Source organism: Cydia pomonella, chromosome 20, assembly GCF_033807575.1.
Source record: "Cydia pomonella isolate Wapato2018A chromosome 20, ilCydPomo1, whole genome shotgun sequence".
NCBI lineage: Eukaryota > Metazoa > Arthropoda > Insecta > Lepidoptera > Tortricidae > Cydia > Cydia pomonella.
This window is the reverse complement of record NC_084722.1, coordinates 1,458,421-1,477,822: the sequence shown is the minus strand read 5'-3', so window position 1 is coordinate 1,477,822 and position 19,402 is coordinate 1,458,421. Positions and strand designations below refer to the sequence as shown.

General features: G+C 35.2%; 1 protein-coding gene across 4 annotated transcripts in view; it reads left to right on the top strand.

Annotated features, from left to right (window-relative positions):
* The first annotated feature begins 199 nt into the window (after positions 1 to 199).
* The window catches only part of LOC133529079 (coronin-1C-A), a 42,969-nt gene continuing 23,766 nt past the window's right edge, over positions 200 to 19,402 (top strand). For 2 of the 4 annotated variants that reach the window (XM_061866697.1, XM_061866696.1), the window contains exons 1-3: positions 200 to 338; positions 1,036 to 1,194; positions 3,426 to 3,623. In XM_061866697.1, the coding sequence (XP_061722681.1) occupies positions 312 to 338; positions 1,036 to 1,194; positions 3,426 to 3,623 (384 nt within the window). In that variant the 5' untranslated portion in view covers positions 200 to 311. Of the gene's footprint in view, positions 339 to 1,035; positions 1,195 to 2,932; positions 3,125 to 3,145; positions 3,304 to 3,425; positions 3,624 to 19,402 lie in introns of those variants that run through there. The other 2 variants (XM_061866699.1, XM_061866698.1) reach the window with 2 other exon arrangements.

The following is a 19,402-nucleotide window of genomic DNA, read 5'->3' as shown; positions in this document are numbered from 1 at the left end:
CCTGATTATAATTAGATTCGATTGCTAAATATAAGTGTAAAACTAGATTTTTTGTCGGACCTATAAGTTCTATTACATAATGTGTTTTATAAGGAAAGTAAAAAAAACACTTGTTTTGAACTTACTTTACTGTTTGTTTTGAACAGTTTAAATGACTTAAGGCAATTTTTGCTATCTACCCACAGTTGCATTTTATTATGATTCCTATGTAACTGTGATTGATCATAGAAGATTTTCTGCATTATATCATTCTTTTTACTTACTTTTTCTTTATATAATTAACTGTGAGAGAAGTTAAAGCTATTTTTAACATGAACATGGACATGGAAGTAGATGGGGTGAGTATTGGATTGTTCTTGAACGAACGAGAACCTAAAGTGTAAAATTTCACCTTTAAAGCACCGACAATAATTACTTTTTATTCCCAACTGCTTGTTAACAATGTAACGTTATAATTTTTTAACAATATTTTGTACTTATTTAAAAGTTTTACTAACTTTAAAATTAATGAACAATAACAATTCATAAGATGCTTTTTTAAACACATTTTTATTAGGTCAACATGTATGTAACTATGTAATGGAATCTAAGGTAACTAATTTAACCATTTTCCAAGTATCGTAGCACCATGAAAATTGGCAGCTGTATGTAGTTCTGATGACAATACAATAATATGGTACTGTTGAACTGATCTGATGATGGAGCCGGAAGATATGAACTGGAACTTTATGATGGAACATCGTATCATAGCTGTGTTTAGATTTGTTAGAAAAGTCTTGAAATTAACTTTGACCACGATTAGGTTTCAAGGTCTGATGATGAAGCCGGAAGATAGGCACTGGCATTCCATGATGGAATATCGCATCATAGTCGTGTTTGCACTTGTGAGAAAGGTCACGTAATGGACTTTGAACATGATCAGGTTTCACATTTATAATAGCGTGTTTTTATAGTGTTTTTAAAACTATTAATTCATTAATGTTTAAAATTTAAAAATAAGTTTATTATTTCTTTATTTATTTAACTATTTTTCAGGAAGTGCGAAGGCACAATAGCTTTACTAGCCCAAATATCTCACATGCGGCTGTTGCAAGGAGATTAGGGAGAGAACGATGTCGAAGTTTTCACGCGCAAACACCTGAGGCTGAAAAAAATCTAGTTCGAAAAAGTGCACCTAAGAAAATTGTGCCTAAAGTAAGTCTCATTTAATCTTGTATTCCATTTCAAATGTTTATACAAACTTTTATGGTAGTAAACTCATATTGCAAATAGGGTTGTTTCCATCTACAAATCTTAGGGCAGAATTGTATCCCAATAAATTCTTTTGTTATTATTTTACCAAGATCGTTCTTTGTGATTAGTTATCCAATAAATAATTGCAATCTTGCACGTGGGTTTCTATTATAATAACCACTCAAAGGAACCTGAGGAACTTTAGGGGACCTGTAATGACCATATTTATGTAAATATTGAATTTAAAACATCTTTTGGCCCACGTCACGTGACCAAACTCGAAACGTCATTGAAGATTGTGATGACGTCACAACTCTCGGATTGACACTGTTGACAGTTACGCGATAAACAACAAATGACAAATGTCAGTTGACAGTTCGTATCTTTTTTTTTTTACTACAAACTCGGTTGATTTATTTCACAGATATTACATAATTCATAACAATAAACTATAAATAAACTTAATAATAAAACCGGCCAAGAGCATGTTGGGCCACGCTCAGTGTAGGGTTCCGTAGTTACTCTTCCGTCACAATAGGCTAAACTGGAGCTTAAAGTATAGTAAATTGTTAACCAAGGGATGAAACGGTACCTTTCACCCGAGTTAAACAAATAGGCAAATTTGCATAATCAGTACCTAATTAAAGTAAGTCTTTACTATGAAGGGAAAACTTTTTGCTATAACTCAAAAACAGCTAAACTGATCATGTCCGCTATAGTTTTCATTTAATGTCTTTCTTAAGCTCTACTTCCACGATTTTTTTCATATTTTTTGGACCTATGGTTCAAAAGTTAGAGGGGGGGGGACACATATTTTTTTTCTTTCGGAGCGATTATCTCCGAATATATTCACTTTATCAAAAAATGTTTCTTGAAAACCCCTATTAGTTTTGAAAGACCTTTCCAACGATACCCCACACTCTAGGGTTGAAGCGAAAAAAAATTTTCACCCCCACTTTACGTGTAGGGGAGGTACCCTAAAAAAAATTAAATTTTTAGATTTTATTGTACGACTTTGTCGGCTTTATTGATTTATATATCCATGCCAAATTTCAGCTTTCTAGCACTAACGACCACGGAGCAAAGCCTCGGACAGACAGACAGACAGACAGACAGACAGACAGACAGACAGACAGACAGACAGACAGACGGACATGGCGAAACTATAAGGGTTCCGTTTTATGCCATTTGGCTACGGAACCCTAATAAAAAAGGCTACAAATAAACTGAAAGTAAATAAAAAACGTCTCCCAAGTCGCTGCCGATGGGCAGTGTGCCCAGAAGGCTGGCCGCATTGCCACGTTGGATGGCAATGCTTATCCTTTGAGCAAAATACTGGCCAGCCCTCTGGTCACCTGTGGCATCTATAAGGCGCGACGCTACGTGTTCGTATCTTCTACGTGTGTATGTAGTTATGTGTCAAACCGTAAACTGTGACGTCACACAATTTTCAAAGAGCGTTTTGGGCGCGAAAGCATCTGTTACAATATATTTTGTTAATTTAACATATTTAAAGCCGTTTTTAGTATAAAAGTTGAATTTTAGGGCAACTTTTAGTTAATATAGAACGTAATACAAGCGTTTCAAAAAATTGGAAACAACCCTATTGTTACAACACAATCTCTTAAATTATATATCGAGTTGACTCGATTTTTAATTCGTTCAAATCTTGAATGTCTAGTTTAGAACGCAGCACCCACTAAATTGTTGAATTTGACATTTAGTAGGCGCGTTCATAAATAAAGAAAAGTTTACCCAAAAGGAAACTTGATTTTCTATTCTAATATGGTCGATAATATTAAATAAATTAAATTAGTACATATCAAACTAGTCACTCAACAATAAAAACCCTCCTTCAAGATTGTAAACATATTAGAAAAGCAAATATAAAGTTAGTAAATGTTGTGGCAGTAGGCATTACCAAATATGGAGTTCGCTCGTTCTCCCAACCGTCCTCCCTTCGATCCTTAGTAGCTCTCAATTTTATTTTCGGTTAAATATTGAGTTAAATTCAAATGATTTCATTGCATTTTTTAGTGTAAATACTATAATAGATATATACAAATAAAAGTGAGTTGGATATGTTAACAAGTTAGCAGTGTCAAAATATAGGTCATACGTATAGGTTATGTTACAGATGAAATTACTTAAACAAATTCGTTGGCTGTAGTCGGACTGTGTTTCTTTTCCAGATGTCGTTTAGAGTGGTGCGTAGTTCTAAATTTCGCCATGTGTACGGGCAAGCCCTCAAGCGGGAGCAGTGTTACGATAATATTAGGGTGTCGAAGAGTTCATGGGACTCTACGTTCTGCGCCGTCAACCCCAAGTTTCTGGCCATCATCGTGGAGTCCGCGGGAGGCGGTGCCTTCATCGTGCTACCCCACAACAAGGTGAGTCCACTCTTTCATTTATCACTCACTGTTTTTTTAAATCTAAAAATAACATATTAATCTGTGAAGCATCTAGCAATAAATCTAATGTTGTGGGCAGTACACTGTGTAAAGACGCTATTTACATTCATTAGGATATAAATGTGATTAAATAAATTACTTCGCAGTCCAAAATTAAATAATGTAGTCACTGCTGGTTAATGATTTATAAACAAATATAACACCTAAACACTTTTCTGAATATATTCTGTTATATTAGTACAAGTATGCTAAAGTTTTACAAATAGTTATTATTATTCTTTATAATTATGACAAATTACCAATTCATGTCCACTTATTTTATCTTATTCTTTTATCCAAAATGCATAACAATTTTTGAAGGTTGCTTTAAAAAAACTGTAAGTCAACTTACATGGTTAATGTCTTTGCTAGCAGAACGGCAACAGCCATACTTGTCAATCAAATTTCAACCTTAATATTTGGTCACACTGCTATCATCGTAGATACCACTGTTGAACAATATAAGGTATACTTTGGTCTGACAAGTTAAGTTGTTATCTTGTAACGGTGACTACTGTTTATTTGGCTCATTAATATGTAATCAGTGAAGGTGAATGCCACACTGAGCATTCTATAATGATAAGAACTATACATATCTTAAGAGCTATCAAAACAATTTTGATATATAAAGGTTCTATTATAAGGTCAAGCTTGGTTTGATAAACACAATGGTAAATGTTAATATCCATGAGATATTAGACAAAATAAAATAATGAGTATGTAATTTAATAAAATGTATCCAGCGCTTTGTCTTTGCTGCCGTCAATTCAAGAATGGAGGAGCAAAGTAAAGAGCAAGAGAAAGTGAATAAACTCAATTAGAAATGCACCGCTATGGTCATTTTATTTAAAAAACCAGACCCCTGAAGAAATTTATTGGTGATCCCTGCCCTATACTATGAGTATATATATGTATATAATTTTTTGAAAAGAGCTAATAATCTTCAAACTGCTGGATCGTTTTCTATGAAACATGTCTAAGAACCACTGCATGAAAATTCTCTTTCACGTAAAAAAAAACTGCATTGATATCAGCCCATCTGTTGGAGATCTACGACGACACACATTGGTGCCTAACATACATATAACACCCCCTCTTTTTGCTTTGAGGGTTAAAGAAGCTCAAGTTTTTCTTCTTCATAATGGGAGGTTTGTGTTGGACAGCTAATGGCTCTCTACAAAGCTACTTTTTAATTACATGACATGTAGCATTCAATATTCAATTTGAAATACTAGAGCAAGTTGTTTTAACGTAAATATTAACTTTTATTGCTGTTTGGTCAGTTTAGATTGTGCTTTATAATTATTAGCTTATACATTTTTATAGCAAAAATATTTTATACATTTTTTATTTACATTATTCCTTACAACAGGAAGGACATTAAAATTTACTGGAAGTTATAATTTAATTATATAAAATGGGGTTATTCCCTCATTTTCCCCTATTAAATATTTTAAATATTATTCCCTATTAAATTAAATTTCAAAAAGTTCAAACGATCATGAAATGCATTCACATACTAACTCACATTCATAGTAAGAAACTGAAGCAAGTTCTTAGTGTCAAAGGCATTATTCATTAGCAACATACTTTTTGTTGTTCTATTGGAGCCCTAGAGTCCCACGCGTATAATCTCCTTGATTGCATTGAATCAGAAGGTGGGTATCCCACTCCCACCACTGGCCCGAGCAATGATTTTTCAAGGCTATCGGAAAGTTTTCAAAATGTTGGAAAAGTTCTAAGATGTCAGGAAAATTTCATAGGAAACAAGAAAACTTTCATTATGGAAATGGAAAATTCCGATTCCAATACAGAATATAAGAAGTTTCTGAAATGTTTACGAAAATTAGAAATATTTCAATTACGGAGACTCCAACAGCTGATCAGTGGACATTTTAGTACAAATTTGGCACAAGAAACTTCTTTTATTTTAAGGCGGTTAAAAATGACTAGTACTGTAATTTTAGTACCACAGTAGTAGTAGTAGGATATTAAAAACATAGATTAACTAGATTTAAACCTAGATACAGTGCCAAGCATTCCCATTCGAGAAAAGCACAATACTGGGAAAGTGATAACATTGTGCAACCATTATGGGTAACAATGGGGTGTCGTAATACACACTGTTTGTGTCATTACACTTTTGCTTTTCATAGTGTCTATGAGATATATCATTCTACATATATCTCATCCCAGATTAAAGTGTGTTTAAGTAGCTTTTATTTAACATTTCCCAAGTCAAATTACACTCATGTCTATGTCATTTCGGCGAGAATACTATGGTAATGGTACCTAGCTCTAGCTGGTTTAACGTTGGAAATCATAGATAGCCATTAGAAATCAATGAACCAACATAAATTGTATGAGTTGTATCATTAACTATTAGAGGGCTGAACTGATAAGATTTATTTTTTGTTTTTCTGGAAACAGTATTAGAATGTCATATATGTTTTGTCTTTCTCCTTCTTGTCTGTTACCTTTCATGATTTTTCTCACTTGATGGTCTCATCGGAAGATCAGCCCTGGAAGCCACCAGCAACATGCTAAGATGAGGCCATTTCATGGCACTTTATACTTTCTTTGTTTTTGTTATATTATGTAATGTAATGTGTCTTGTTTGTGTTTATGAATAAAAAAATATTATATTCTATTCTATATTATCATTAAATCAGGAGGACGAAATACTGAAGAAATCAAAAGGATCTTTAAACATTATAAGCACATCTGAGATGATTTTTTCGGCTCATCAGGGCTGTTAAACAAAAGGTAACAAAAAGCTGTTACGCAAATTTGAACCATATGTGTAGAACGCTAAAATTGCCTTTTAAACGGGCTTGATCCTTCTCACTAATGAGAAATTAGGTAGCCACCGCGGTGTACAAGAGAAACAAAGCCTTTTGTTTTACAGAGGATTTGAGGCGAATAAATCATCTCAGATAATTCATACTATATTTGCCTTGAGAAAGCACTCGTGGATTAAGAAATGATGGCATTTAAAATTCTTTTGGTTAAACAGTTTTATTCATATTTTTTTATTTATTTAAACTTTATTGCACAACAGTGTACAAATAGCGGACTTAATGCCAAATGCCATTCTCTACCAGTCAACCATAGGGCCAAACAGAGATACCTACAATTGGTGCACAGGATTTTTTCTATATACAATAGTTATAAATCGTGTCATTCACGAAGACGCGTGCCTTGACTCATATTGTCATGGTAGTAAAGGTTAGATTTGACAAATCTGCGCGTCAGCGTGGATGACACGAACCATAATTAGCCTCAGAACTGACTGGAGTTCTTACTAAATATAAATACAGCGTAATACTCGTATAGGCCTTTCCTTGGCCTTTTGACACTGGCCTTATATTTCGCCAAGTCGTATTTCGGGACAGGATATATAAAGCAGAATATTTAAGGTAGCGCTCGCCTTGGTCTATTTCTGACTCGTATTATGTACATACTCATACCTCCGTAGTACGATGTTTACGTACTAGCAACCCATACCTAATTGTACAGTTAAAGTCACTAATATTAATTGGGCCATTACCTATGAAATTGGCGTTTTTGTTCATAAGTATTAGTCATTTATTTAAACTTTATTTCACAATACATGAAGAGTACAAATGGCGGACTTAATGCCAGAAGGCATTCTCTACCAGTCAACCATGAGCCAAACCGAAAGATCCTTGGTGCAGGGTCAGAATACAGAGTAAAATGACAAAAAAATATCACATAATTATATAAAATTATACGTACATAAATATACATACACATATATTTATATATATATAAATATATACCCATTGTGAAACATCATGAGGACGACGACCTTTGAACCTTGTCATAGTTTAGTTTTGTTTTGTTAGTCATGTCATAGTTTATTTATTTTAATAGTAACTTCGAAGTATCTTTTAATTTCATTAGTGCGCTACATAACAACGATTTTACATAAAATTATTTGCTACTTTTATTGTTTTATGTATTTAGAATACCGCCCTGAAAACAGCTCTTTTCATGTGCTGCTGGCTCGAGTATTTAAATGCCTTATATTTTTCTAACGGGACAGATTAAAAAAAAGCGGCCAAGTGCGAGTCGGACTCGCCCATGAAGGGTTCTGTACCATTTATGACGTATTAAAAAAACTACTTACTAGATCTCGTTCAAACCAATTTTCGGTGGAAGTTTGCATGGTAATGTATATCATATATTTTTTTTAGATTTTTCATTCTGTTATTTTAGAAGTTACAGGGGGGGGGGGGACACTTTTTTTCACTTTGGAAGTGTCTCTCGCGCAAACTATTCAGTTTAGAAAAAAATGATATTAGGAACGTACATATCATTTTTGAAGACCTATCCATAGATACCCCACACGTATAGGTTTGATGAAAAAAAATTTTTTTTTTTAAATATTATGACGTATTAAAAAAAACTACTTACTAGATCTCGTTCAAACCAATTTTCGGTGGAAGTTTGCATGGTAATGTATATCATATATTTTTTTTAAATTTTTCATTCTGTTATTTTAGAAGTTAGAGGGGGGGGGGACACAATTTTTTTCACTTTGGAAGTGTATCTCGCGCAAACTATACAGTTTAGAAAAAAATGATATTAGAAACCTAAATATCATTTTTGAAGACCTATCCATAGATACCCCACACGTATGGGTTTGATGAAATTTTTTTTTTTTAATATTATGACGTATTAAAAAAAAACTACTTACTAGATCTCGTTCAAACCAATTTTCGGTGGAAGTTTGCATGGCAATGTATATCATATATTTTTTTTAGATTTTTCATTCTGTTATTATAGAAGTTACGGGGGGGGGGGGGGGGGGGACACACACATTTTACCACTTTGGAAGTGTCTCTCGCGCAAACTATTCAGTTTAGAAAAAAATTATATTAGAAACCTCAATATCATTTTTAAAGACCTATCCATAGATACCCCACACGTATGGGTTTGATGAAAAAAGATTTTTTGAGTTTCATTTCTAAGTATGGGGAACCCCCAAAATTTATTGGTTTTTTTTTCTGTTTGTGTAAAAATCCTAATGCGGTTCATAGAATACATCTACTTACCAAGTTTGAACAGTATAGCTCTTATAGTTTCGGAAAAAAGTGGCGGTGACATAATCGGACAGACAGACGGACATGACGAATCTATAAGGGTTCCGTTTTTTGCCATTTGGCTACGGAACCCTAAAAAATGAGATAGAAAATGTGCCTTAAAAATGTCTCAGATTACTGGCAAAAATTTGTTTGGTTTAAAAAGCCATCACAAAATAATCCGCAAAATTCATTGTATGAAAATCGAATTTCGTTAAAGTCCTCCATAAAAAACGCCAATTTCATAGGTAATGACCTAATATTATTGTTTGTCTTTCCCATCAAGGAACAATTGTGTTCCGGACCTTTGGGAGGCGCCGAAGTCGAGGCCAACACGTAGAGCCCTTTTGACAATTTAATGAAATGTAAGAGGTACACCGAGCGGATGTTGCCCTTGCCCGTGTCATGGGACGCACGCAGAGGCAGCACCCGCCAGGGTGTAAGGACTATTTGAGAGTTGATGGAATCTAAAATGAAATGGGCTATTGGGTGAAAGCGACGGACTAAATACTTATTTATTATTATTTATGAACGCACAGGCAGCTTAGAGCTGATACGTGCACATCAATGTCCTGCGCTTGTGTTTTGTCCATTTATAACATGTTTGTGGAGTCTGTTTTGAAAAGAGTTCACTGAGGGTGTACTGATTACGGATTCGGGCAATATGTGCGTAATATCGACACAACCCGTAAAAAAAATCTCTTAATAGTACATTACGATACAAGTGCCAATATGGCCATTTAAATGTTCGACACAGTAACGTAATATGCTAATTTTTGCACTAGTGCGGTAAAGTAGCACCATATGTACTGTAAAGGCTAGCAACGCACTTGCAACCTCTCTGGTGTTGCAGGTGTCCATGGGTGACGGTGATCACTTACCATAAGGCGTTCCGTCTGCTCGTTTGCCTCCTATAACAAAACGATCTATCCTAAAACTGCCTATTCTGAGCACTGACTTCTGCTATCACTAGGAAGACAAAATTTTAGCATTATAAGTTTGTGGGTAGGTATCACAAAAATACGGGGTGGCCTGACAGAAAAACGAAAAAAATTTTTTTTGGACCATCCTAATGTACGTAATATCGACACAACCCGTAAAAAAAATCTCTTAATAGTACATTACGATACAAGTGCCAATATGGCCATTTAAATGTTCGACACAGTAACGTAATATGCTAATTTTTGCACTAGTGCGGTAAAGTAGCACCATATGTACTGTAAAGGCTAGCAACGCACTTGCAACCTCTCTGGTGTTGCAGGTGTCCATGGGTGACGGTGATCACTTACCATAAGGCGTTCCGTCTGCTCGTTTGCCTCCTTTAACAAAACGATCTATCCTAAAACTGCCTATTCTGAGCACTGACTTCTGCTATCACTAGGAAGACAAAATTTTAGCATTATAAGTTTGTGGGTAGGTATCACAAAAATACGGGGTGGCCTGACAGAAAAACGAAAAAAATTTTTTTTGGACCATCCTAATGTACGTAATATCGACACAACCCGTAAAAAAAATCTCTTAATAGTACATTACGATACAAGTGCCAATATGGCCATTTAAATGTTCGACACAGTAAGGTAATATGCTAATTTTCGCACTAGTGCGGTAAAGTAGCACCATATGTACTGTAAAGGCTAGCAACGCACTTGCAACCTCTCTGGTGATGCAGGTGTTTAGGGTGACGGTGATCACTTACCATAAGGCGTTCCGTCTGCTCGTTTGCCTCCTATAACAAAACGATCTATCCTAAAACTGCCTATTCTGAGCACTGACTTCTGCTATCACTAGGAAGACAAAATTTTAGCATTATAAGTTTGTGGGTAGGTATCACAAAAATACGGGGTGGCCTGACAGAAAAACGAAAAAAATTTTTTTTGGACCATCCTAATGTACGTAATATCGACACAACCCGTAAAAAAAATCTCTTAATAGTACATTACGATACAAGTGCCAATATGGCCATTTAAATGTTCGACACAGTAACGTAATATGCTAATTTTTGCACTAGTGCGGTAAAGTAGCACCATATGTACTGTAAAGGCTAGCAACGCACTTGCAACCTCTCTGGTGTTGCAGGTGTCCATGGGTGACGGTGATCACTTACCATAAGGCGTTCCGTCTGCTCGTTTGCCTCCTATAACAAAACGATCTATCCTAAAACTGCCTATTCTGTGCCATATTTGTGCTTTTGTGTTCTGCACAATGTTTTTATACATACAAAAACATAAAGCAAAAGCTGTCTGGACTCTGGAAGACATAGCTTTTTATTATCTAGTTTAGTTTTTTTTACTTTGTAATCCATAATAAAGGATATTAACATATTTAGTAATGTATTGGATAAGAAAAAAAAATCCTTTATGAACGAAGCGATGACACCGCACGGCGTAACAAAAATCGGTACTGGGTTATTACCGCGAAAATCTAAGTTAACAAATTGCAGGCATTTTTCTCTGTCACTCTAATTACGCCATCATTGGAGTAAAAGAGAAAGATCCCCGCATTTTGCGAATTTAGGTTTTCGCGGTAGGCCCTAGGCCCCCTGTTCCTGACATTAGTTACTTCGTTTCATATCGAACAGACCGAAACAAAATGCCGGCTTAGTAATATGCTGATCAGTTTAAACTTGTCTAAGTTCAACCGTGTTTATATTACAATACGGTTGAGTTTTGATTGCAGTTGAGTCGAGCCTGCAAAAAGTGCAAGTGCTATGAGTCAGTTTTATCGTTCATTGATGTCCGCTGGGTTGTAACATTATTGACATTACGAGTATATCACTTACACTGAAATATTAACATGTGTATTGTATATTTAGACATAACAGGAAATTGATTATATGTCTATCTTCGTAAGGCCCAAGGTCCTACCTATAGGACTTATTCAGGTCTATGTAATTTAAATCATATTCAATTGGAACAAAGTTGCACAATCTACAAAAATCGTATACAGACATTTCCATGTAATATTAATGTTTGTGTGCGTCAAAATTGGAAGACTTTAATTAAATTTGCAGATCTTTTTTGCATGTGTGAATAGTGAATAATCTTTTGCATGTGTTAGTTTTTCACCTCCCGCAAAATTTGGCAGACATTTTTGTACGCAAATACGACATATAAGGCTGCTCCAGCTCCCGCTCTAAGGCAGCGGGCGTCGTCAATCGTCATTACACACAAACAATAAAGCTATTCACAACAGGCTTCGTCATTTTCCCTAATGTTCATTATTCTAATACAAAGTAATTTAAAAAGGACCACTCTGTATCGTATCCGACCCAAAAGTCCCCAGCATCACACTAGCAGCGTTTCCACGCTGTGTAGCCAAATACGAACAACTGCACCAGTTACGACCTGGAGCGTGGATCGCAGCCCCTATCCCTAGCCGGCGACCAAGTTCCTTTAGAGTCCCCAGCAAGCTCGGCCGAATCTCACCTTCCCATACAAACGGAGTTTCGTTCTCTATATCTAGTCCTGTGATTCGTTTATATAGCTCCAGTTTATAGAACAAACAAAATAGAGCAAAAACGAGGTTTTTATCAAAGAGAATTAAGAAGACCAAGAGTCCTCACTCCATACAACGGTTTTGTTACCAAGAATACTATTATTTTCATAGTCTACATCTAGCGTCAAGTAGCGGAACTCTCAGTACTTCTACTCGACAATAGATGTCGATAATGATTTTCGATATTATAATCAGAGTAACCGGAACTCAATTTTCAACTCCTACGCTTACGAATATAAATAGTAAAAAGAAAATACGAATAGTATTTTTGGTAACAAAATCGTTGTATGAAGTGAGCACTCTTGATTGATCTTCTTAATTCTTTTTGGTTTGTATGAAAAACTTAAATTCACTTTTTGTTTTTAACTCTTGTATCTGAAGCTAGGTAAACTAGATATAGTAGATATACCATATCTTATTGTAAGTACAAAGTTTCAGAGCTAGCTAAGTAGAAGTTAAAATGAGAGCGTTTGCATTAAGAAACTAGCTTGCTGGGGACTCTTAAAATCGTTAGCCTCCGTTCCGCAGGGTCCCGCCAATCTCCGTTCCCCAGGGTCCATCCAGTCTCCGTTCATCAGGGTCCCGCCAGTCTTCACTGCAATGGGCATACATTCGTACATTGGTTCCAGGGCAATATAAATTCATTGCAATTACTTTTATCGCGTATTTACGATCTATTTTATCGAGTTCTATTACTAAGTTGGCGTGCATTATGATCTAAAAATATACGATATTCTCGTGATCATGGTCTAATAATAACAGTTGGTCATACGAAGACAATATTTGTTGATGTCATGTTTGCTCGTAGGAGATAACTAGTATTTGGACTCTTTAGGACATTTGGAACGTTAGATAATAGTGATAGTGTGTACAAAGTTATGGTTCCGGGTTTTGACCCGATAAGGAAAGAGTTATCTAGGCTAGAATAGCATTTTAGATGATTTTTACAATGGCAGTGTGATGGTTTGCAAATTAATAAAAAATCCATGTTCTTAAAAGTATCACTTGAAAGTAGGCAAAAAAAAATGGTATTAAAATAATTTGTAGTGGGTGACGGTGACAATTTCCATAAAACTTAAATTATGGCTAAAGTGATATATTACAATTGTAAAAAAAAAAACACTCAATTTGGCGTTTTAAATGTATGAATTTAATGTTTTAATATGTAGTTTTAATAATAACTTGTCGTTTTTTTTTCATATTAACTTCCCCATAAACTGTTGTATTTAATTGGTGTTGAATTGATACTGAAAATATAAAGCTCACATTTTCAACATCGATTATTAATAATAAAATAATATATAAAAACAGCACTTAAGGGTGAAATGGGAGGAGGTGAAAGTTTGTATGAACCCAAAAAGGGTATACTTAATCTACTTTTGTACACAAAATATTTTTGCGTCGATAACAAATCGTCTACTACGATGGTCGAGCATGAGTCACCTTATGCAGAATGCCCAATCGATTAGCAGCTTGGCTGAATGACAATGGCATATCATTGTCTTAAAAATATAACATACTAATAACGTCAGCATGTGGCGGCATGATTAAATGGATTGAAGTGTTGAATGAGTCAAATTTCAGCATTTCTTTCTTATACCGTGTTTTTATTGCATTCCGTTAACTTTGGGGTATCGGTAAGTACGTTTAAGGAAACTAAATTGACCGTAATTATACGTTTAAAAAAAAAACCGTTTTTATTTTTATAAAAAGTAATTAAATGTTGCATATAGCGTTGTTGTAACACGGGCATTACATTTAACTCAACCAAACAATTGAAAATTGTGACATATCAGTGTCAATTCGAACATGGATCGTCCGAGATAGTATACTTTCGTTTAATTGCAAATGTATGAACTCGTACTAAACAGTACCTAATCAATATGTAAACAGGCCCTAAGACAAGTGTACACGCTCGTAAGGGCCACATAAGATAAAAAATAATTATTGATTATCTCCGAAATGGAGTTTATTAGAATACCGGTGGCTTTGAGAAAGTAACTTAATTTAAGCTCAGGGATGCACCCTTGAAATTAACGAAAAAAAAACACGGTGTATATCTTTTGAGATAATCTGACTCAAATATCAAATATCAAACATTTATTCAGCAAATAGGCCACAGGGGCACTTTTACATGTCCATTTTTACAAACAATAAATTAAAAAAAAAAAAACAATTACAAATATCGAATCTATGAAATAATAAATACTTTATTAGAGATGTATACTGTCTCTAAATGTCAAATTACACAAAAAAAAACTATGATAAAAAAATAAAACCATAAAATACTAAAATTCTTTAGAGATGTATAAGACTAAATAAAATAAATAAATAAATCTGAATGGATTCCCCGAGTGATCAGTTTGAGTGTTTATTGCTTACACGTACAGTGAGCTGTGCAATTGCATGGATAAGTTAAATATGACTGAATTGGGTACTTGACACATGTTCAATATTATAACAAAATTGAGCTAAATGGATAGAAAATGGGCCATTCATTGTAAAAAAGTGGAATTTAAGACAATAAAGAGACATATGTATTGAGATTATAAAAAAATACAAGGCTTCAAAGGCTCAAAAAACTTTCTAATATAAATAAGAAAATTATACCATTCGATTCCTTAAATGTTATTGAAAAATAAATTGTATGACATCTACATATATACGTAAACGCAATCAAACGGTCAAAATAGCAATTTTCTTGATCTTCCATACATTTAGGACAGACTAATTTCTCATTTTGTTAGAGGCGTTTCAATCGTCGAGTGCGAGCGTCAAACTCTCATTTCTGACCTTTGTGTAGCTTAAATGCCATGAGTCCTATAAAGGCATTTGATCATCTGGAATATCAAGATCGATTGACATTATTTACAAAAAACTCTTGATAAAGTCGCCATGCACTTTTACAGCTGATGGTACAGTCAGCGTCAAATACTTCGTAGCAGTCAAAGTAGCCAAATAGTTCGGTACACCGTATATTTAGTATGGTGTACCGAACTATTTGGCCTGTACCTATGTCTGGGGAGAAGACCAAATTTTACACTATACCATATTAGATACGATTAGAAAATACAATAGTACAATAGTGCAACGGGAGAGCGGGTAAGCGAAAAATAGTATAAGCAACGCTCTGAGGGCCTACCGCGAACCACGTTCGATGTGTTGCCTCCCTGTCACACATACGTACGAATTTACAAGTGCGAGAGAGAGGCAACACGTCGAACGTGGTTCGCGGTAGGCCCTCTGGCGCGGACGCGTGAGATGGATTTAACTTACCATGGCACCCGCGTGTATTCGCCCGCTCCGTGCACCCGCGCCAGCTAGCGGACGTCCTTAGAAGTAGTTCAGTTTGACCTATATATTCAGAAAAGAGCGTTGCGGCGGGAGGGGCTCCCCATATCGATTAAAATTTGTAGCCAAATGTAAGGCAACTACCAAAATTGTTTTATACATACATACTAACTTCATGCAAATTTGAGTTCTATCCTTAGCAACTACCAGAATTGATATTTTGGAGCAAGACCTCCCCGCTCTCGCGTTTACGTCTTTTGCATTTTTGTCTACTGAGATACTTCCTAATTTTCATTAATCATTTAGGTTTTATAGTAAAAAAGTATAATTTTAGATGACACGTAGAAAAAGTATTGTATACAATAATGATATAATCAAGCTTTTCAATTTCGTACCTTACTAAGGCAACTCAGCAAGCTTTGTTGCCTAAACACGGTACTCGACTAAAAAGCTCTATTATATCACGATTGTATAAAATACTAATACACACCTCGGCCAGTAAATAAGAAATCCACAGGTCACATGGAATTGTCGGCCGAGCTTTACTGCTTGACATTCCTTATTTTAGTGTCCTAGGTATGTAATATACTAAAGAGCTTCGCCTATATACACCGTGGGATGGTAAAACCCGACAAAGATAAAGGTAGTTTATATTCCAAGTAGGCATATTACAATGCGCTTATGAACGTCAAATAAAGCTACGCCGGCTCTAACCCTACACCTCTGACGCGAGAAGATTTAAATCCCTCCTAAATTGTAGGAGGGGTATCCCAATATGGGACCGGCAAGAATCTCGGCGGGACACAGCTTTTCAAAACATTACATCATATAACTAACATGCATTAATTAAAAAAATACAATTCAAATTAAAAATATAAACATAAAGTAACATACTTTTTTTTTCAGGTGAATATTTTTTTGCATTTTCTGCATATGACACGTTAATATATTTTTACATCTTGGCGAAAAAGACATTTCAACGAATGAGTAAAGTTTTTATTTATTTATTTATAGATAATAAATTGTGAGTTTCCTTTAAAATTTTAATGTCTATAGATATGTCTAAACCATGTTACATTGTAGCAGCGTCACAGCCAAAAAGGCGTTTTTCAAAAATTTATTACAGAAACAAATTTTCACAAGAATTTTCATTATCTCTAAAACAAGACCGATTTCATAAAACTTTGTATGACATTTTAGTCTCTAAATGTGGTCAAGAATACACATTTATACTGTCCACGGTTTTACCAGCCCACGGTGTATATTCCATCGAGATTGGTTTAGGAGACCTAGATTGGTGTAGGAAATGAAGCTGCGAATTTAAGACATGCCAAGTCATTTCGGTCTTTGTAATATTAGCAAGGGCGAGTATAGAAAGTTGGCAGCCGCGTTTTGGGGTCAAACCCAGAATAAGCACAGGTACACTAAATACAAGGATATTTTTAAACTACGCAAAATATTCACAAGTAGGCAAGTGGTCAGGCGTGTGGCTTTCAAACTGGACGTTAGGTTCGAATCGAACCCTGTTATACCAGGACTACCAGGCAATTTCTCGAAAGTTTTCTATTAAGAGGAAAGATTTTCTTCTCTGGATACCTATTGATATTTTAGAAAATATTTTTACATAATTTGATTTATATGAACTTTTTTTTTATTTTTGTATTAGATATGAAAATTAGGCGCGTAAAAACGCAGATAACACTCACCGCTGCACCGCGCATTGTCTCTCTTGAATGATATATTGGACAGCGACAGCAAACTGGATATATTCCAATGCACTGAAGCTAGTTTTTTGGCAGTTAGTAGCCGATACCTAGAGTCAATAACGACGACCAGCTCAATCAATGTATAGTTAGCAGTAAGTAAATTGTTAGTATCAATACGTATATAATGTCACTCCTTTTAACATGTGTAGCTTGACTGTAAGTGTTAATTTAAGGAATAAATAAAAATAAAATAAAATAAGATTTCATACAAAATTTAAAATGCTTCTAACTCCTCTTCTTCCTAGCGCTGTCCTGGCATATTGCCACGGCTCATGGGAGCCTGGGGTCCGCTTGACAACTTATCCCAAGATTTGGCGTAGGCAGTAGTTCTTACGAAAGCGACTGACATCTGACCTTCCAACCCAGAGGGTAAAACTAGGCCTTGTTGGGATTAGTCCGGTTTCCTCACGATGTTGTCCTTCACCGAAAAGCGACTGGTTGTTTTTGCTCCTAACTCCTTCATCTACAATAGTAAAAAAGTTGAATGAAAGGGCGTAGTTATGATTACAAATGGTCAATACCCAGAGAGAAAAATGGGGTTTACGTTTGTATGGAAGCTTTTCCATTTAAACGTAGTCCCCATTTTCCTCTATCGTCCTCCACTATCACATTCGGTGCAATGTAATATTATATGGTACCATCGAGCTGATTTTATTTGTTATTTATTTAAATGGGTGTGCGGCAAGCGATGCAAGCAATCAGAACCTCTTGTGTTAATTTATTCGATATCGTGACGTGACGTACGCGTTAGCGTTAAGTCTGATTTTCTATGGGATTTAGAACGTTTTGGAAACTCATAATCCCATTTTGACAAACCTAAGTGGCCGAAAGGGATAGTGCCATACATTAGAAAGGGACAGCATGATTCTTCCCTAAATCGCTGTCAAACTTCGGTTTTGTATGAACTGTCATTTCTGTAAGGTAGTCTATTCTTTATTCTGTGCTTTAGTTGCCTGTTCAAATAAAAGTATAGTCCGCGATAAAAGCTAGTATTAGAAATCAAAATTTGGTAAAAAAGACTTAAATTATTGCAGAGGCCGGGAAAGAGCAATTCGTGAATGAGTTTCGATTTTGTCGGACGATAAAGAAGACGAATCCACGTATCGCTGTTCCTGCCGAGGCATATACAGAGGCATATACACCGTGTTTTTTTTTGATTTGTTTTAATTTCGAGGGTGCATTCCTGAGCTTAAATTAAGTAACTAAACAGGCGAGGAAATAAAGTAAAATAATCATCACTCAGCACTCAAATAGAACCGACACATCAAAAACAATTTCCCTGTTTAGTTATTTTTAAAAAGTTAAAGGCACAAGTGGCACAACTTATTCTGCCATTGAATACCATTCAATATTCGTTCATTCAATATAATTGTGCAATATAAGCTGTATCTGCACGCACGAGATCCATAAAAAAGTATAAAAGTTATACAGTCTTTGATTTTATTAAGCAGTATTCGCACGATCATACACGACGGTCTTGTAAGAACGAGACATGACACAGCTTGAAATGATACTGACCGGGTCGTGTAGACGCAGCCCGCGGCTATAATAATAGGGTTGTTTCCAATTTTTTGAAACGCTTGTATTACGTTCTACATTAACTAAAAGTTGCCCTAAAATTCAACTTTTATACTAATAAAAAAACGGCTTTAAATATGTTAAATTAACAAAATATATTTTGACAGATACTTTCGCGCCCAAAACGCTCTTTGAAAATTGTGTGACGTCACAGTTTACGGTTTGACACATAACTACATACATACGTAGAAGATACGAACTGTCAACTGACATTTGTCATTTGTTGTTTATCGCCTAACTGTCAACAGTGTCAATCCGAGAGTTGTGACGTCATCAGAATCTTCAATGACGTTTCGAGTTTGGTCACGTGACGTGTGCCAAAAGATATTTTAAATTCAATATGGTTATTACAGGTTCCCTAAAAGTAGTTTAACATGTTCTTATAATCCAAAATAATTTATTGGGATACAATTCTGCCCTAAGATTTGTAGATGGAAACAACCCTATTGGCTGTTTGGGTTTTTCTTCTTAAATACCTGGT